Source organism: Astatotilapia calliptera, chromosome 6, assembly GCF_900246225.1.
Source record: "Astatotilapia calliptera chromosome 6, fAstCal1.2, whole genome shotgun sequence".
Lineage (NCBI taxonomy): Eukaryota > Metazoa > Chordata > Actinopteri > Cichliformes > Cichlidae > Astatotilapia > Astatotilapia calliptera.
Genome location: NC_039307.1, coordinates 32,742,486 through 32,763,108, shown reverse-complemented (window position 1 = coordinate 32,763,108; position 20,623 = coordinate 32,742,486). Strand labels below are relative to the sequence as shown.

At 39.8% G+C, this 20,623-nt stretch overlaps 3 protein-coding genes across 6 annotated transcripts in view; 1 reads left to right on the top strand and 2 right to left on the bottom strand.

Annotated features, from left to right (window-relative positions):
• The window catches only part of LOC113024618 (parvalbumin-7-like), a 44,921-nt gene extending 38,476 nt beyond the window's left edge, over positions 1 to 6,445 (top strand). Inside the window, exons 1-5 of one of the 2 annotated variants that reach the window (XM_026171806.1) lie at positions 742 to 887; positions 4,334 to 4,402; positions 4,569 to 4,698; positions 4,842 to 4,951; positions 5,791 to 6,445. In XM_026171806.1, the coding sequence (XP_026027591.1) occupies positions 4,342 to 4,402; positions 4,569 to 4,698; positions 4,842 to 4,951; positions 5,791 to 5,816 (327 nt within the window). In that variant the 5' untranslated portion in view covers positions 742 to 887; positions 4,334 to 4,341 and the 3' untranslated portion in view covers positions 5,817 to 6,445. Of the gene's footprint in view, positions 1 to 741; positions 888 to 4,333; positions 4,403 to 4,568; positions 4,699 to 4,841; positions 4,952 to 5,790 lie in introns of those variants that run through there. The other variant, XM_026171807.1, reaches the window with a different exon arrangement.
• Positions 6,446 to 7,174: 729 nt separating this feature from the next.
• baiap2l2b (BAR/IMD domain containing adaptor protein 2 like 2b) lies at positions 7,175 to 18,765 on the bottom strand. Of its 2 annotated transcripts, XM_026171804.1 has the most exons (14): positions 18,629 to 18,765; positions 17,399 to 17,474; positions 16,561 to 16,647; positions 15,816 to 15,877; positions 15,165 to 15,236; positions 14,429 to 14,518; positions 14,133 to 14,264; positions 12,160 to 12,264; positions 11,440 to 11,542; positions 11,031 to 11,238; positions 10,338 to 10,403; positions 9,162 to 9,498; positions 9,007 to 9,050; positions 7,175 to 8,593 (listed from the first exon to the last, which is right to left on the bottom strand). In XM_026171804.1, the coding sequence occupies exons 2-14, from the start codon at positions 17,466 to 17,468 to the stop codon at positions 8,518 to 8,520; spliced, it is 1,452 nt and encodes a 483-aa protein (XP_026027589.1). In that variant the 5' UTR covers positions 17,469 to 17,474; positions 18,629 to 18,765; the 3' UTR covers positions 7,175 to 8,517. The 2 variants fall into 2 exon arrangements, with proteins under 2 accessions (XP_026027589.1, XP_026027588.1); XM_026171803.1 differs by having other exon boundaries at positions 17,399 to 18,765.
• A 357-nt stretch (positions 18,766 to 19,122) lies between these two features.
• Positions 19,123 to 20,623, bottom strand: part of fam20cl (family with sequence similarity 20 member C, like) — a 37,236-nt gene continuing 35,735 nt past the window's right edge. For both annotated transcript variants that reach the window (XM_026171801.1, XM_026171802.1), the window contains exons 9-11: positions 20,533 to 20,614; positions 20,371 to 20,430; positions 19,123 to 19,881 (exon numbers count right to left, since the gene is read on the bottom strand). In XM_026171801.1, the coding sequence (XP_026027586.1) occupies positions 19,608 to 19,881; positions 20,371 to 20,430; positions 20,533 to 20,614 (416 nt within the window). In that variant the 3' untranslated portion in view covers positions 19,123 to 19,607. The remainder of the gene's footprint in view (positions 19,882 to 20,370; positions 20,431 to 20,532; positions 20,615 to 20,623) is intronic.

Below are 20,623 nucleotides of genomic sequence, written 5' to 3'. Positions count from 1 at the left end.
AGCAGGTCTGATGGACCACTGCATCTGAATTTGACCTTTCTGGTTCAAATCTTTATTAATATGCATATGAAGATGTGAGGTAAGAAGTGAGGTACAACAGAGACCATGTGCAGCTATCTGTAAAACACGGTGGACGCTCTGTCATGGTTTTGGGTTGAGCGTTGGACATCTTGTCAAAACTGTGTGTAATGATGAACACAGAAAAGTATCAGAGTTGGATCCCCCATGAAATACTGTCTGATTGGTTGTAGCATCATTTATTTGCCTTACATACTGTATTCCCATGTATGTTTCCTTAATTTTCAACAAACAGCTACACCTACTCCCCATTTTCCTAACAAAATATAAAGAAACTGGACTTCACACAGTGCTACATGTGCAACTCCTTGATGGCATTTTCTAAAAGTAGTTGTAACTACAGCCTCTCATAACATGGCCAAGCCAGTGCTATTAGTTATACTGAGTGTGAGAGACAGGACCAAATGTATTGACAGACGCACAGATCAAGACAGAAGATGTGGGTACGGTCCAAACAAGACAGATAAAGTGGTATTATTACCAGTCCCGTGTGTGATATGGTAGTGCTGCACAGAAAACAGAAAACGATCACACTCTCAGGCCAACAGTGCTTGCGTCATATCTTGACACCCCCCCTCCTCCTCCCCTCTGAAAATAGAGTATAATGAGAGGTGGGCATGTTGTGTGTATGGGGTAAGTGTGTATGTGTTCGGAAGCAGCTATAAAAGTCATATTGTGTCGTCCCCCCCTTCATCTTGCTCATCTTACCTCCATCTCCTGCCCTTCTGTCTTCTCTCTGCTCCAATTCCTCTCCATCACCTTTTGTTTTGCCTTATTTCTCAGCTGCAATCATCCACCCCTTTATTCAGGTAAGACAGAAAATAAATAAACACACACACAAACATTTACAGGTGCAAGAGACCACACATAGGACACTGGAAGCTGAAGATTTAACTGCAATTTTTTTCGGGGATTATCTGTGACAAGCAGAGAGACTTCAGCTAAGTGAAATAGTTGTAAATTACCAAGATATGAATGACACATGGGGATAAACTGTTTGTAGCTGCAGGATGTGCATCGGGGGTGTGTTTGTGTAAGCCTAAGGGCGAACGCTCCGCTAGAAACTCGACTAAGAAAATCAATCAGGAGCACCATTGATTCAGGATTTGCGAGGCCTATGAAACACAACTTGATAAAGTGAAAAGGTCCAGTCAATAAAGTCATACAGTATTAGAAGAATAACAAGCTATGTAAATATATCTTTTTGAAATCAATCCACAAATTGTTAAATATGGGGATGTTTGGTGGTTTCAGTTTGGTTTTCGCTCCTCTGCAGTAGCTTGTTTTAAATAAAAGGTAATGTTAGCAGCAGGTGTTGGTCTCGTGGGTGTTTCCTTGCTCAGGTTTCACCAAGAACAGGTGTCAGTGGCACAGCAGCTGTGTGCTTAAGTAACTTTAAGTACAGTAGCTAATGTCTGCTGTAGATGATTTTAGGTGTTGTTGGTATTCTGAAAAGAGGACTTAAATAAGACACGCTTCACTGAACAATACACTTTTCTGTGCCATGACTCAGAACTTTAACTGGCAGATATTTATATGTGCTTTAGGGTATTATGCTGATCTGCTTTTCAAATCATTAACGCCACCAGAAAAAAATTAAAATAAAAAAGTTAAGTTGCTGGTTAGAACTGTATCTACTTTTCTAAAGAAACACGACTTATTTATAGCACACACGCAGGCAAGAGTGGCTTTCAATCCTCAGTGAAGGTCTGTTATGTTATGATACTAAAATATAACCCCACATATCCATCACAGCATGCACATCCTTCACTGCAAGTTAAATAAAGTCACCGAGTGTCATTCATAATATGTGAGCAGAAACGTTGTCACTCTGCACACTGAAATAAGTGGGCGCACACAATTACCCACCCCATAAGGAAACCCAGTTACCTCGGGCTCTGTATGTGTACTTTTTTGTATCACCGTTCAGCCTATCAGAATGTTATTCAATATATTATACATATATATTATATATTATCCTTCATGTTATTTTGAGCATTTTTGTTCTTGCTCTTTTAGAGACATACACATAATATCTGAAATGAAATTATTATGATTATCACAACTACAACTATTATTATTGATGAAAAATGTGTGTTTAAACTTTAAAAGATAGCCAGGCCTTCTTCGTTTGTCTCTTTGTGTCGGATTTGAGTGTGAAACAGTTCATACATGTGGTTTAAACACAGAATTATGTGACTGAGGCCCAGTTTGTCTGCATTACAAGTGTGAGGGCATCACGTTTGAGGGCACAGTCATGGAAAAAGAAAGCGCGCATGCTCGTGAACACTTGTTGCAAAGTTCATGAACAGTGGGACAAAACCTGTGAATTTTACGATGGGCTGAAAGAACGTCAGTTATGTCATCTGAATGTTTAGTTTTGTGTTTTACAAAATACAAAACACAAAATCTGACAAGATCCACAACAACTAACTGGAACAGTATGACTGCTGATATAGGTAATAAAAACAACTGTGGCACGTTCCCAAAAGCAAAAAATGTTATCCCTGAGATGGCTTCATTGCATCAACGCTTTCTATTTGCATCATCTTATTGACAGGAAAAAAAATCTGCACATCTCAAGACATTTCACAAACCACAAACAGATGCTCACTAATTGGTTTTTGTTGCCAAAAACAGACACATAACAGGTGTGGTGACAGTTGAGAAGCTGATTGGACGGAAAGCAAGAGGATGACAATGAATTTTTACTTTTATCATTCTGTCCTTTGGACAGGAAGGCCTGGGATTTTCCAGGGGTCAGGATAGTGCAATCTGCACAGGGACTACTGACATGACCCCGGTGGGGCTTTGCAAGTCTCTCAGCACACGTATCCTGACTGTGAGACATATACTCTTACATACTCAGGAGCTCACATCTCTTAAAGACACAAAACCCACTCATCAAACATCTATCTTGACAACTCAGCACTTGATCCCAGAGCTCTGAAATGACAGGACTCTGGGATCAGCTCAGGTGTGACACCTACAGGTTAAAGTCATGTACTGCAATTAAGAGGACACTGATCACAAAATAGAACCGAGCAAGCGGATGAGACATGAAACACAACAGGTTACACATTTGTACTGAGCACACGCAGCTCTACAGCACGCTTTGTGTTATTCAGCTATAAAGTGGTGTGTATTTCACAATGACTGGACAGGTTTCTTAGGTTTAATAAAGTTATTTTACAAACTAATGGAATTTTCTTTATATGTCAAAGCAAGGAATCAAAATCATTTCACATTGTGGGCCACATATTGGATCTTAAACTCCCCTTTTAGTCAGTATAAAGAATTTTAACTACATATAAATAAGTGCAATTTCATGATAAGCTGCTCGGCTTAAAATGTAAGAACTAAATGTTTTAAAATTATCAACTGTCATGTAATTATAAGACAGAGATTGGAGTCACTGGCAGGCCACTTCTGGTCCCTGGGCCTTGTGTTTAACACTGCTGGATTAAAGTGTGGAAAACATCTGCATCAACTGAGGGTAACTAGTTGCACTGTGACTCTGTGACACATGACACAGAGAACAGAAGACATTTCAATTAATAACATACAATTTAATGCCTAATTCTGAATTAAAAAAGGCTCTTTTCACACCATAAATTCCATCAGAGTTTATCCTGCAATGACTACTTTAACTGTAAAATATACCATGTACTTTAACTGATGTCAAAGTACTGTTTGACAAACTCAGCTTCGCTGTTTCACACGTTCTATTTGTCAAAATTGTAGTCAAAGAAAAAAATTGCAGGAAAGTCTCTCCTCAGAAGTGCTTAAATCCCTCCGACAGAGTGATACTTTTAAGATAACGGAGAATCCAGAGCAATTCTGGGTGCTTATTTCAGTGTACAAAGCTTGTCTCTCTCCATGGGCGTTTGCCAGACTGTATTTATGTCTCTGTCTTAAATTCTAACGTATGTCCTTCAATTAACCTCTCGTTGTGCCAAGTTCCACAGAGGCCATCTCTCGAATGCCTTAAAGATATTCCTACCAGGCCAGTCAGGGTTGAAATTCTCCTTGGGTTTGTTGGCATGGATAATCTTCTCTTAATTTACTGTTCTGTAAAATGCAACATCTGTCTAACTAAAAATACATTTCCAAACACATGTGCACATAACGAGTTAGATTTTACTTTCAGCTTTCGTATCACATCAGCTCAGCTGCAGAGCTGCTGCTCACTCACCTCTTTGAAATGCAATACCAAACTTTGTGCCTTTCATGTCCTCTCCGTCTCTCTCTCCAGGAAACAAAATGGTTATGACAGATCTGCTAAAACCTGAGGAGATCAAGAAAGCTCTTGATGCCTTCGCAGGTCAGTAACTGTTGTAGAGGCTCTGTGTTATTCTCAGCAGCGCTGCAAAGTGCCAAAAGTTGGCCTTAAATGTTTTGCTGACCCATAAAAAATCTGTTTTTAAAAAAAATCTGTGCACATGGAGTTGATGTAATAAAATCTTTTATCTTTGCCTCGTCTTTTGTAGCAGAAACATTTGACCCTAAAAAGTTCTTTGAAATGGTGGGAATGAAGGCCATGTCGGCTGAAAACGTCAAGAAGGTCTTTCAGGTTCTGGATGTGGATGGTAGCGGATTTATAGAAGAAGAAGAGCTAATGTAAGAAACTCAAACAGATGCAAAAACACGCTAAAAGCAGACATGATGAAAGATACAGCTCTGCAATATAACACTGATGTCACATGTTCCTTAAAGCTGCCCTACAGTGACCCACTTTCTGCATCAACCTGCACTTTTCTCAGGTTTGTACTGAAGGGCTTTTCCAAAGATGGCAGAGATCTGACTGACGCTGAGACTAAAGCATTTCTCACAGCTGCAGACAAAGATGGAGATGGCAAGATCGGCATTGATGGTAAGAGAAAGGTGTCAAAATGTTTTCAGTTTATTCTTCAAAAAGATACAAAGAGGTGATGAGAGTAGGATGAGGACGGGGTGGGAGGAGAGCTAGCAAGTAGGCTTTCTGCACTTCCACAAATGCTGTATGTTGTGTGGGATTTTTCAGATTTTACCAAAATGTTTCTAATGCTTGATTCTTATTGTTCACATCTAGTGAAAAACTGAATATGACCGAAGCAAATTTGCAAGTTTGCAAGAAAAGACACACTGAGAAAAAAAAATGTAATGTCACCTGTGCAAGCTAACACCAACTTTTAAATATCTAATTTGTTTACTGGAATAAACATGTCATAAACTAAATCTGCCAATTGATCTTTTTTTAACATAATCATAAAAACACAATATCTGAAATGTTAGCTATGGTAACACCATTCAGCGACTTCAAGGGATGACAGGTGGAATGAATGCTTGTGCTTGGTGTATAAGGAATCCCATAAAATACACCAAAGTGTGGCTGGGCCAGATAGTGAACCTCCTGATGTGTACATTAGCGTGTGAATGTTAAATAGAAAGCAATTGGGCATAAAAAAGTGCAAGAATGAATGGGTGAGTGAGAAATGTTAGATAACTTGCTTTGCAGAAAACCGGAGCAACAGTGTGGCCTGTTGATGTATTAAAGGTGAAAGATTTGTTTTATGATATAGAAGCTTTGGTCCAGAGGAAAAACACAGTTCAAGGTTCCAGACACCATGAAATACTTGGATCAGTTTCTTGTTGGTGTTTAACTGAATATGGTGACAATGTTTCACTCATTTGTGCGCATTTACATTTTTGTTTTGCTCTCTTTTTTTTCAGAGTTTGAAGCCTTAGTGCATGAGTAGGGGAAAGCTGAACTCCCCTCTTGTTCTTCCTGCTCCTCTTTGTCCCTGCATCCACATTTTGTAACTGCGACCTTCAAACTCTTCCTCCCTTTCCTCGCTCTGGACCCCTCACACGGAGTCAGACCAGGCCTGCTCTCTGCAAAACACTACCAAAAACAGGCCAACAGGGAGTCCACCTGAGGAGGAACATACAGGCATAACAGGCACCAGTTTCACTTTTCATTTTTCTTTTTATATATATAGATAGATATATATATATTTAACCACACATGCTGTATGGATTTCAGAAGCATTCTTAATGATTTCGCGAGGATAGTCTGTGGTCAAAAAAGGTGGTACTAGTGTTGTAGATGGTGTAGATGTTCTCAAGACTCCTTAAATCTTAATTTCCTTCCTGCATTGTGTCTTGACTGGTTTTATTTCTAGATGTTCACATGTCAGTGCACTTTCCTCCCACTCCTCCTCTTTATCCACCTTCATTCACCTCCCTCACCTCAACCACCTCCTCCTTCTCCACCTCCTCCACCCCCTGCCTCTGATCAGATCATGTAGTAAATAAAATCATATAAGGAGAGCTGTGAAGAGAGAAAAGATCTCAGTATGAAATGATAATAAAAAAGAAAACTTGACGTGAGGTGTCTCTTTACTTATTGTTACTCGCAGTGAACACACAACATTGAACTCACACAAATACAACACACTGAACATTGCAAAACAGGTCAATCACTGGGATGGTGGAGAGCTTAAGCTTAACATTTTGGGAAACATGCCTTCTTTCTCAGGTTGCTTGCTCACACACACATATAAATATTTTGCCAACAGCCAGGTTTCATAGTAAAGAGACTGAAGACGTGGTGCTGACACATGAATAAAATGCTGTAGAAAACAGCGCAGCATCAGTGTTTTCTTCAAATTTCTGGCAACAAGCATACTTCCAAAAATGTTTAAATATTCTCTGAATATTTTTACCAACAGACTCAAACAAATATTAACATACAAACTCAAATTGCTGTACAAAGGTTTGTTAAAATAACCATTTTAGTTTAGTTCAGTCAGGGAGGATGGCTGATTTGGACATTGTAGCAATTTATATTTGGCGTCACATGACTATGGAGCAACAGGATCCTGGTACAGAACAGAGTGAACATTAATAACAAGAGATACAGACAGAAAGAAGGTCATGGGGTGGAGGCGGGTTGCAAAGTGGCTCGCAAGCCTGCAGCAAAACTCTTCTGGTCCTTTGTAGGTTTTAACATAAAATAAGTACAGTTCGTCATGTGTAACAAAACATGACATATTACACCTTTCTATTATTTATGTAACAAAAACTAAACCAAAATACTGAAGCAGTGTCAGAAAACAAAGCACATCACATGATTCCATAGAACCACCTTTAGCAGCGTGAAGTAATTGTGTGACATTATCAGCCAACATTGTTGTGGAGGAACTTTGATCCACTCTTCTTTGTAACACTGCCTGAGTTTATTGAGATTTGTGAGCTTTAATTTATGCATAGTTCTCTGAAGGTCCGATCGCAGAATTTCGGGTTGAGGTCTGTGCTTTGACTGAGGAGTTCAAGGTTGACTGTAAGGTTTCCAGGTCCTGTGGCTGCAAAACAAGCCCAAAGCATCACTCCGTCACCACTGTGCCGTTGGTAGGAGGGTTTTGTGTCGATATGCTGTTTGGTTTTCTCCAAACCTACTGCTGTGCATTATGGTCAACCACCTCCACTCGTTGTTCCCAAAGTCTTGAGTCTTGTGCAGATGTAACTTTGCATATCTAAGCTCTGCTGCAATATTTTATTTTTAGAGAGAAGAGGCTTTCTTCTGGCAACCATTCTATATAAGCCATATCTGTCCAGTCTTTTTCTAATTGTACTGTCAAGAACTTTACAATTTAGCATGCTAACTGAGGCTTGTAGATGTAGCTCTGTGCTTTTTGGTAATTGTGTGAGCTCTGCAAAGTCTGACTTTGGGGTGAATTTCCTGGGGCATCCCCTCCTAAGAGGCTTGTAGCATTGTGTTCTGCTATATAGTGGTGGTAACACCAGCTGATGATTAGTTAATCAAGTCAATCTGACCAGCAGCGACTAGCTGCTACATACTCTCTTAATTAAAGTACCTGTGTGCTTAGTTTTTCACATTTTTCTGTAGCTTTGCTTAATTTTTGTTAAAGAAATTATGACACAGCGTAATATGTCATGTTTTGTAGTTCAACTGGGCTGCATTTAGCTAGTTTTAAAACTTAGAAAGGTCCAGATTAGTTTTACTCTGTCCTGATATATAAAACCTTACAATTTACCATAACTGTGGATTGATAAGTTCATAGTAGGAAGTTTTTACAACTAAAAATTAGTCACTCAAAGGTTAATCAGTGTTCCTTATATAAAATTATGAAAGGGATGTCGATGAGCTAATGTGAGCTGAGACTGCTCAGCGCAGCTTGTCTTTGTGGCCTGTCTGAATTAATGCTATGATCAACTCAATGGTTTTAATATTTGATTAATCGATGTGTATTACAGTATCTTCTTTGATATGGGAGATACGTTATCTTAAAACGGTACAAACCTTCTGGCCATTTCACTCAGAGCATTCACATTTCAGACATGTCACGTCATTCACTAACAAAAATGTATGTCCTGCCTCCACAACCTGATCTCACAGCATCAGTAACAAACCCTGCATGCACGAGTGCCGATGGATTAATGGATCTGAGGAGCAGATCTGTCATTGGTCGTCGTGGGACGAAGCTTTACCGTGGCGAATGGGTTTGTGCCTCTGAAATGAGAGGATGATGGAAAATGATATACAACACCACATGCACTCAACTGCTTTCTGCCAATACCAATAAACCACTCAGACAGAGGTGCACACACTCTAGGTTTAGACACTAACATCACACCACAGCCTGAGGGTGGTACATTTTGACAGTGTGCAATGAGCACTCTGTGGAGGTCTTTGTTTCAAGTAAACTTTGATCGGGTTTTATTGTTTGCAGTGGGAATTGGGATTCAAAAAGATGTTTCTTGCAGATTCTCAAGTGTAATCTAGTTTTCTGGGAAGACAATTCATAGGATTCATATATATTGGATCATGGTATATTGGCAAAGCAGTGCTGCACTGGCGTTTTTTTTTCCAGAACAATACATAACAATAATCCATAAATGCATACATAATCCATGTCTAATTACCTGGGAAACAGTGGGTTTTCAGGGGGTCCATGTGGTGATAATGCCTACAAAAAATACAAATAAATAAATGAATACAAATCCACACTTAGCACTGAAGTGTTGCGTATTTTTCTGTGTTAAAGAGACAATTTTCATTAAAGTCAAACATGTAGCACCTGGACGTCAGATGCTGATCCACCCTTTCTGTCAGGTAGGGGAGAAATGGGCCGAAAATCTCCTGAACTCCTCCTTGCACTCTGAATTGGTGGAGGGGGAGGCGGTGGGGGAGGAAGTGGATGTTCATTGTAGCTCCTTGTTTGACTCGGCTTCGTCTCCAATGCCTCTTCTCCCTTCTTCTCAGGGAGTGGAGAGATAGGCCTGAAGTCCACGGAGGCTCTACGATTGGGTGTGGCCGGGGGTGGGACGTCTCCGTAACTCTTGCTCTCTGACTGGTCGGCGTAGGTGTCACTGTCATTCAGATTGTTCATACTGTGACTTCTTAGAGAACTGCCACTGTTGGGGCAAAAGGAGCAGAATCTTTTAAGTGATTCATAGTGGGAAAAATATCTGGAATATTTTACTAAAGGATAACAAAATAACAACATGTCAAAGGAGCTTGCAAAGAAAAGCGTCTGGACTTCTTTAAGTTGCTTGAAGACGTTTCACCTCTCATCTGAGAAGCTTCTTCAGTTCTAAGGTCAAATGGTGGAGAGGAAGAAAGAGGAGTGAAAGAAGCCATCTATGTCCACTGTGAGCGACCATCTTTGAACAGAGGCGGGGGTTTACGACACCAACTCTCTGCCATCTATAATCCAGTTTTGAGATCCCTTCCCAGACGCCTTAACACCCACTCACTTCCTGGGCCATCTGATCTCAGGAATTCGCATGATAAGGTGGGGCCAGGTTTCACAATGAACACACCCGAAACTCTGGCTGATTGGGACCCACACCCAGTTTCACACCTTGGCTCAGGCGATTAGAGGATCATCAGGGGGTCCTTTTGTCCCTCTGTGGGGGGGATACTCACACTAGGTTTATATCTGGGACTCTCCACCATTTGACCTTAGAACTGAAGAAGCTTCTCGGATGAGAGGTGAAACGTCTTCAAGTAACTTAAAGAAGTCCAGACGCTTTTCTTTGCAAGCTCCTTTGACTACGATGACCTGGATGACTGAGAACCTTCACAGACAAAAATAATAACATCTTCTCCCAGAGCAGCAACCTAAATATTCACATATCATAGAGATTAGATCCTGTGGTTTGCCCCAATATCTTTTTTTCTTGGTGTCCAGTGTCATGCCAGAGAAAGAACATTTTGGCATACAGATTTGAGATTAGTATCTGTCTCCTACCTTGTTGCTAAATTATTGGAGAAATCCTCAATAGGGGCCACGTACGCAGCAGGGAACCAGCCCTGACTGGAGGAGAAAAGACAGAAAATTAAACATCATGTGTCTTCCTGTCTTTACATAAATCAAAAAACTAATTCCAGCAACAGACTCTGTAATTCTCAGTCTTGTGTTTTTTTCAGCGCTCGTGTAGTCTGTCAACCAAACACAAGAGCAATCCTTTAAATCACAGGTTCTCAACCTTTTCCCACATAATAATCTTTTCCCTCATAATCCTAACACTGATGGTTAGATGGTTCGGGCTTAGCATCGCACGATGATGCGAACTAACCCAAAGCTGATAATCTGGGGAACCCTGAGGGAGATTTCATGAGAGACGGATGTGATGTGCCACAATCACAGAGTTTCTGTTTGTTTTACTGGTTTCTGGTCTTTTGAGTTACTATTATTTAGTTTTACAGTAATAATTGTATTTTTTTTTTAAATAGTATCATGAGCAAAACAAATTTGTGACTTGATCTAGGAGCTCAAAGTGGTAAAAGGTTGACATCTTTACCCTTTTATTGGAAAAACTCTGTGAGAGACTTTTTTTTTTATAAGGCCATCAATTTTAAGATTGGGTGCAGATGATAACTGAACACTGTAAAGACGAAGCATTTCAAAAACGGCACATGCACGTAAATGTTTATTTCCCACCGCAGGCTGCTGTCAGTGCGCCCATACAGCCACCCGTTGCGTGGCTCCTGGACCAGGACGATGACAGTCTCGCCCCTGTTGAAAGGCAGGAGCTTTGGGTTGGATGAGGAGGGATGAGAAACCAGCGCTCTCATGACTCTCCCTCCTCCCAGGCCTAAAGATTCCCCCACTGAACTGGAGCGAGAGCGGCTGGGGAGGGGAGACGGTGCTGGAGGGAGAGGAAAGATGAAGGAGAAACAGAGAGGAGAAAAAGATTAAAAGAATATTAATAGGAATATTTTAGGCATGCATGAATGAATGCATATAAACAAGCAAAAATTAATACTTCTAATCTTCTCTGGCATCAAAGGTTATCAAATAATCACATATTAATATACAGCTCTTATAATTAGAACAGCACACCTCCCACCTCTAGAAGGGACTCTGCCCAGTGCGTGCTGCTCCCGCCTGGCCCAGGACATATCCTCATCTCTGGCTACCGTCTGCAGCAGGGAGCTCACTGAACCTCGCAGCTAAGCAGACACAGAATACAGATCCCACTGATCGGATTTTTTTATTTGAAGTCTGGCATAGCAAGGTTTGCTTTCAGCAGGAATATTACGATTATAAATAAACAATCTGGTGCTGGTGCTCGATTTAGTGTCAAGATTTCTAAAGAACCACAGAGACCAATGCTGGAAAAACTAAACACCATGTTGTACAAATAAACCAAGCAAATATGTGCTTACACTCGCTGTGAAGCACTTCAGCTGTAGATGATGGACTAAGCAACCTTTACAGCACAAATAGTACATTATTAGCAGAGAACAGACACATGAGAATACAAATACAGCTGCTGAACTAGACTGGGGATGCTAGTAAACATAACAGATGCCACTTATTAAGTGAATTTAACATAAATTATTTTAAATAGACTTTGGTTTATTTATTGAACTATAAGAAAAATAAGACGGTGAGACTTGACTTGGTTTCTGTTCCTATGTTTCCACAAATTCAAACGCAGCAGACTGTGCAGTGTTTCGCTGAGAAACCACAGCCACTGTACCTTGTTTTATAGTGCGTGGCATACTCATGTGTAATGTTCCTATTGGCTAAAAAAAAATGAGTAAACCTGATAAAGTGCTGGTACCTGTGCCTCTTGGTCTGAATGGGTGGGTGTTCGAGATCTGGAGACTCTGGTGTCATTCACTTTCTCTTTCCATCCGTCTGCCTTCTGCTGGAGAGATGCACCAGTCTGAAAACGGATTAGAGGTGAGCGCCTCATTCCATCTCAGTTTGATCATTCAGCAACATGACTAGGCAAGGCAAGTTTATTTGTGTAGCACAATTCAACAACAAGGTGATTCAAAGTGCTTTACAGAGACATTAGAAACAAAAACAAATAAAAAGCATGATTTAAAATTGATTAAAAACTAACTAACTAACTAACTAACTAACTAACTAACAAACAAACAAAACAGTATATAAGATCAAAAATCAAAACAGATAAAATCAGAACAGTAGATAAAATCAGTAGTTAAAATGTAAGTTTTGAAGTTTAAGCTTAAAGTGTGGATTTGGTGCTTTATTCAAATACAGCTGAGAACAGGTGAGTCTTCAACCTGGATTTAAATAAACTGAGTGTTTCAGCTGATCTGAGGCTTTCTGGGAGTTTGTTCCAGATATAAGGAGCATAAAAGCTGAATGCAGCTTCTCCGTGTCTGGTTCTGACTCTGGGAACTGATAAAAGACCGGATCCAGATGACCTGAGGGATCTGGAAGGTTCATACTGGGTCAGGAGGTCACTGATGTATTTTGGTCCTAAACCATTCAGAGCTTTATAGACCAGCATCAGAACTTTAAAGTCTATTCTCTGATGGACAGGCAGCCAGTGTAAAGACCTCAGAGCTGGACTGATGTGGTCCACTTTTTTGGTCTTAGTGAGGACTCGAGCAGCAGAGTTCTGAATGAGCTGTAGTTGTCTGACTGATTTTTTTAGGTAGACCTGTAAAGATGCTGTTACAGTAATCAAGCCTGCTAAAGATGAATGCATGGACTAGTTTTTCCAGGTCCTGTTGAGACATCAGATCTTTTATCCTTGAAATATTCTTGAGGTGATAGTAAGCTGATTTTGTTATTGTCTTAATGTGTTTTTCTAGGTTTAGGTCTAAGACATATTGCTTCAGTAAATAAGACACATGACACTGAGAAGTGAGTTTCATCAGATGAACAAGATATTGGCAAGGTCCCACATGACTGGGATAAAAAGGCTGGGCAGTTCAGTGTCTTGGTGGAAAAAGCACTCCAAGCTCATGGCTGATGGCTGCAGTCGGCCTTCCCTTCACAACATGATGGATTGCAGCTGATGTAGCTGATACACAGAATACTAAGCTCCATCTACTACCATGAAGTGGGAAATGCAGCTTATCGGTCAGGACAGTAATTATATATTCAAAATGTTACAAAAACTAGTTATTGTTCAGTGTACCGGCTATATTGAAGGCTGCAAAAGTTTTCTTTCAAAGGAAACTTGTATTACATAATAATACATTCATCAGCTTTTTTTCTGATGAATGTAAAAGAAAATATAAATTAAGCAAAATTTTGTATTTCTGTATTATATCTAACATGTTTTTTGTTCCTTGTTTTGCAGAGCAGATTGTAGTGAGTATTTCTTTAAAAAGTATGTAATGTGCCTTTCAGCAGGTTACAAGGTTACTGGTGACTAAACTGACCCATCATCATGTCACCTAAAAATAAAAGATTTAAGGCCTTTACATACTGAACACGTAAAATTTTTGAAAATATTTCATATGTTAAACATTTTTTTTGGGACCCACCTATTAATGGAGCTTTTCACACCGACACCGTAATCTCCCAGATTTACAACATTTATTTTTCCTGCTTAAACTCGATTTTTCTGATTTCATTGCATTTGAATCAACAGATCTGACCAGTTACACCATTACATTTAGCAACAAGTGCACTTGTAGCTCAAAGAGCGCACTAGTACTGAATAAATTATGGCAAAAGTAAGATAATACCATTTTACCTTAATCTCACACAGATGCTGCTCAGGGTTAATCAACTCTACTGTGTAGGTTGGCCAGTGTGTATGAATACCTTGTTAATTAGGAACAGCAGTGACTGAGTGAGGCCACAGTGTTTCTCTGCCAAGAAGCGATACCTCCTCTCCTCCTCCTTTAAGATCTCCTGATGGCTCTGCCGCAGGTACAGCATGTATTCACTGTTCTCCTAAAACCGCACGCACAGGGAACAATGAACATGAGGGCATGCACCTACAATGATACACTCACAAGGTGTATTACTGGACTGTGTGTGTGTATTTGTGTGTGCATTAATATGAATGTGCATAATGTCAACACATAATATTTTTCTATGTATGTTTGTGTAACTACCAGAGAGTCTCTGTAGGTTCCCCGTCTGAGCTGCTTCTCCAAAGCCTCCGCTTGGTTTCTTACTTCCAGCTCGTACACTCTGCGACTGCCCTGCGGCACAAAGAAAGTTTATTTGCAAACTATACAAAAATTGTAAGAGGCTTAGCAGGTCATGTTTATCCTAGTGCTGGTCAACCGCTCTCCATCTTTGTCCTCTCACCTGCTTGTGCTGCTGGCGATGCAGCACCCCTCTGTTTCTTATTCTAATTAAGTCCAAAGATGAAATTGCTGACAAAAGAACCAGAAGCTCCGTTTTCACTCAAAGAATTACGTGGAGTGATTTTTAAAGATAAGATAAGAGAACCTTATTAGTCCCACACATAGGAAATTTGTTAAAAGTAAATCTTGAGAAGAATATGGCCTGTTCCTGTCACAGATTACAGGGTTTGTTTAAAACTTTATTCATCTGTGTTTTTAACCCGTTCCAACTTTAAGACAGTTTTAGGGTAACTACTAATTATTGATGATTTCAAGCTGATCTGACTTGAAACAAAGCTTGGAAGCTTAAAATGTACTTTGTTAATTAAAAAAGAAAAAATAAATGAATGCAATAGTATTTTGAAACTATTACAGTCGCACTGTAGGATTGTTAAAGTTTGGTTTATTTACCATAAACCAAAAAACCTAAAATAGTCCAGAAAGTTTTCTTAATTTCACAGGCAGAAAAACGTAAGCTTTCCCAATGCATTACACTCACATCAATATACTCCTCGTCCAACTTGATATTCTTCTCCATTGCTTGCAACACTTCTATCTGGAACCATCGAAACTGCAGCAGAAAGAAAGAATTCAACTGGAACAGTGATGAACCATCTGTCCTCTTGTTTAAACACAGGCTTTAATTATCAGGTTCATTGTGCTGTTTGACTAAATCTAAATGCAAATGTGCTCCTTCCTCAGGCCAGCTTTGTAATCAGAGGCCATGCTTTGATTATTCATACCACAATTAGGCACAGGGGTTTTAGTGTCAAAAGAAAAATAACATACAGGGACAAACTAGTGTCCTCGAGGCTTTATGTAGCTAACTTCGATGAAGCAGTTTGTAAGAAGTGAAATCTGCTTTTACTAGCATCCTATAAATGCTGAACTCACAAATTCAAAGATCTGGGGACAAACTGGGGAAGTTACATTGAAGCAAAATACTTATTGTAGCTGTTTTTACTCATCATTTGACAAATAATGTATAGCGGTTATTATTCTGTCAAATATAGCTTAATACCCACCAAGCATTATTTTCAGTTTGGTAAAAACTTTCAAGCAAACAAAATTAAATTCACAGAAGTAGAACTGCTGTATGTAGTATTTTAAAGACTGCAGGGATCATCATTTACTGAGGAAATGTACCAACCACTCCCTCCATCTCTGCAGTGAGCCTCCTCTGTGTTTCTGAAATCTGGATCAGGACATCCCCTGTTCAAAGAAAAAAAAAAACAATTCTGTACGGAAAAATATTTGAAGAAAGCGAAATCTTATTGGGAATGTCAGTAATTTGATCTAAAACTTTAACACAGTGTAAAACCACTTGAGCCATGAACGAGTCCGGTTGCTACGATGGTGGAAAGTTAGCCAACCCTATATACTGTGGGCGCCTCCGGCCTTGTCTATTGTCAAGGATTGCGGTTGAGCTAATAAACTGAGTGGAGCTGAAAGACTGCCCTCATCTATAATTCAGTGGCTGCCACTCAATAGGGCTCCTGGTCACGCTGTGGTTCCCTGACCTTCACAGTTAGCCAACCTACCGAAACCACATGTATGCTAGCCAACACTGTCTTAATAGTAGCATAAAGCTAATTACCGCTGAAGAATGATAACACACATCTCTAATGACAAAGGGAAAGCTTCCATAAAATATAGTGCACACACACTAGCTAAAAGAATCAGTAAATACACACACACACGTATATGTAGCCTATATGTATGAAAAGAAGGAGAGTACAATTGAAATTTACTTTGTGTGGTTTAAAATCTAGACTGTGTTTGTGCAAGTGCAGTGTCTCAGTAGAGCACTCTTGATAACGATGCTTCTCTAATGAAAGCAATAAATCAAGGGTGAAACCTGTTTAGTAATGAGTCACAAATACACACACTCGTACCAAGGGAGCGAGATGAAAGTGTGTGAAGTGCCTGGTCGCCCATCTTAGCCACAGCGCTGAAATAGGCCTCACTGCAAACGCCTAAGGCTGCAACATACAGACATCGAGAGACAAATGTAGCTTTTCACATTTAGACAAATCAAACTGACAAATCTATAAACTCTACAGTAACATCACAACCACTTAAACTGCTTCTTATTGTGTCGAACAGTTCTGCTTTTATTCATTACTTTTAAAAGACTGGCAGTGTTATTTGATATGTGATTCTGGTCTAAGAATAGCCTCGTGCCACTTGGTATAGTTTTACGGCACAGCCCCACTGCCCTGTGGCTGATAGCCTGAATTGTTTTATCAGGCACAGAGATGCATGAATGATGCATGCTGCTTGCACTATGCAATGTGACACACGTGATTAAGATTGGAAAATGTACAATGGAAAAGTCGGACAACTCGGACATGCAAATAAAAGGTGATGCACACAAAAAAAATCTCTCATCTCTGGAGAAAAAAAGGTTTTAAATTCTGCTTAATGTCAGCAATCAAATAGATTATTTTTATCAAATCATATTTTCATATTCACATGTACAAATCTCTTTATATCTTTTCCTAACCAAATAACTTCTACAAATGAGTAGGTCCTTGATAGACATTTACAATCCTGTGACATTTTTTGGATTTTAATTGCAGCTTGTGGCCTCCTTCTTAGGGTCTCCATGGGCAGACTTTACTTCAATCATCTCTGTACAATCCTGATCCAACATCTACACTAGTGCTAACAACAAAATCCACATTCTCCACAGTGTAACTGCTCCTTTCAGTCATTCACAACCTCGCTCACCTTGAAAGGCCTTGATGTAGCTGTTTCCAAGAGCAACGAGCTTCTGAAGGCCTGGGTTGAAGTGCTCCATCAAGTTCTGCAGTAACACACGAAATACAAACTGAGCACCACACCAGGTGAACTCAGCAGTGACTTGAAGCGTAACGCTAAAATGTATTTTTATACTCACCTCCAAGTGCGCCCCGGCCTAGTTTAAATATACAAAATCCTTCTTTAAATAATGAATACTATACCGGTCCCCAGGTTTCAACACAATGAACAAAAACAAAAGAAACATGATGTAAACTCACCGAATAGACAGATAAAGTTGATTTGTGCAGCTGATCACTACTGACTCCAGACATATTGATCGATTTCAGGTTTAACGATAAAATGAGAAAAAGCTGGTCAGAAAAAAACTAAACTTCTGTAAAAAGTCTGTATTCCCAGAAGTTTACTGTCCCGTGTATATCAGCGTCTTAAGGCTGAGAAAGTCACCTTCAGCTATCCTCCCACTGCTTCTGCTGTTTTCCCAAAGACCAGTAACACCTATCTGACAGTTCCTTCTCCTTTTTTTCAGTCATTCGTTAATGAGCTCTTTTACCCTTATGTCATCAGCAGTTTTTCTGGAAAAAGCAAGTGAGCAAGGGTAAGAGAAGAGGTAAGGGAGTAGCTGACATCGATACGGCTGAGCAAGGTAAATTATTGATTGGAGCCCTGAAAGGAAAGGAGAAGGAGGACAGCCAGCTGCCTAACCATCCGTGACGTATCCTCACACCTGAGGGAAAATCCTGCCACAGTTTGTTTGACTGACGAGAAACAAATTTCCGTGTTAAAAAGGTACAAATTACTTAAATATAGTTAGCTTACAAAATGAAGTAAAAGTTTTAATGCAAACATTTTTCGTGCTATGGGGACATTTATGTGTGGAAGTAGAAGAGTAGAAGAGAGTGAGCAGCAACGAACTGTTCCAGCTTCTGAAATCAGGCAGAAGGTTTCGCACCATCCGAACAAGAACAGAGAGGCTCAAGAGGAGTTTTTATCCTCAGGACATTCGTGTGTTGAATCACCCCCATCATCCTTAAGTGACTGAGACAGGACTCATTAGCTCATTCTCATCATCCTGAATCCTTCTGGCCTCGCTATAGCACAAGACACTTTAACACCCTCCTCTCGCAATGTACACAAGCTGTAAATTTCCAGATTGTTTTATCTTATTTCATTTCTATTTATATAATGTACATAACTCACCCACTTGCCGCATATAATGTCCTCCTTGTATATACTTATTCACTGTATATAAAGTTCTGTCTGTCTCTCTTTTTTTTCTTTGCACAGTCGAGGAGCGTATCAGGTCACATTTCACTGCCTGTATAACCATGCACGTGACAAATAAAGAATCTTGAATCTTGAGAGAGAAAAAAGTATTCCACTTTAGACTTTGTTTTAAGTTTCTTCTCTTCTTTCCAATTATTCTGTCCTGGTTTCTGTTTGCTGTTTACGTCTGCTATGTTTTCCGGTCGCTCCCCTCTACTCTTCACAGCCCCACGTGACTTTTTACTTCATGAAATGACTGTAACATTCTTCTGTTGTGTATTTTGTCTGCATTTGGATGCAATCTGATAAGCGGAACTTTTCCAGGAAAAGTGTTAGTTCCCTTTCAAAAAACTAAACTAAATCATCACTGAATCTTCAGCCAGTGCATGTGAGTTCTTTATATAAAGCTGAAACAGTTTCAAGTGGAATTATTAGCAATCATTTTATTAACACAAACCAAGTTAAGAAACAGAAAAACAGAAAAAACATTAAATGTAGACGAAAACTTGAATTAAAGCTCAGATTCACTCAGAGTCACTGTTTGGTGTACTTAATGCTATAGCTGCACTAAACCAAATACACGGAAGTCTTTTCATTAGGTGTTTTGTACCAAAAGTGTTGAAAACACACATACAAAAAGAGCCAGTACCAGGCAGGCCCACAGAGCAGAAGGACACATAATATTGCAGGGAACTGACTAGCTAGCCCCCGAAAAATGTTATCCTATTTATGACAATACTACTGCATTACATTGTGTTAATGATTTATCATCATGTGTCTGACAGTTACTAATCAAAGTGAGTTTTAAAATTATATAGCTCCTATAAATGATATTTTATAACTCTGAACTCCTGCATCATGTTGCAGAAGTATGAAATAAACAGATATAATGTGACAGGTAAGTGAGACTGCTCTAACCAGAGGGAGCGGCCACGTCTTTCAGAGAGGCCGTGTCCTCATAGAAGACGTCTTCACCGTTGTCATTTCTTTTCTGCTCTTTTTGACAGCGACTTACAGTTCCTAGGACAGTTTTCAAACGTCGATCTAAAGCCGTAAGGTGGGGCTCTGCCAGAAGTGGGGCCACCTTGTGAAGGGGATCACGAGAAAGTGACGCTCTCATAACATCGCTTAATCGATACTGAGGCAAAGTCAGGAGACGCAGGCGTAGCCAAGTTGAGCGACGGATTCTGGAGAGACAGCAAAGTTTTTAAAAAAGAAGATAAATGGAAAAAGGAAGTTACTTTGGGATGTTTCAAAATTGCCAAATGACAGGGTAAGAGAATAGGATGAAGAAAGAGAAAGAGGAACAGCATCTGATGGTTAAGGTACAATGTGATTGTTCTCTCACACTTTCTGAACTAAGCCAAGGAACTTTGTTCTGTCTCCCTCCATTCAACCCCAACCATCCACGACAGCTGGCTGCCCATCCCTGAGCCTGGTTCTGCTGGAGGTTTCTTCCTGTTAAAGGGGAGTTTTTCCTCCCTACTGTTGCCAATGCTTGCTCATAAAGGGTCGTCTTGATTGTAAATCTATTACTGTAGAGTCTTTATCCTTGCAATATAAAGCACCATGAGGTGAATGCTGGCGTGATTTGGTGCTATATAGATAAAACTGAACTGAATATTTACCTGATGTATAAGTAATTCACTACATGTATGTGATGGTCTGGTTTATACCTGCAGCACTGTTTTAAGGGAGTTAAGATCGAAGGCTCATCTTTGGAGTGACGCCCAAATCTGCAAAAGAGGACAGATCCAGAGTCAGCTATGTCAAAGTTACAGTCTGACCAGCACCTCTGCCCAGTATATGAGCAACACATACAGAACAGAAATACTCACGCCCTCCCATTGTCAAGGTGTAGCAGAAAAGTATTATTGACAAATTTCTCAAATGTTTCATAGTGGTGCCTGTCCATGTTACCTAAAGAGA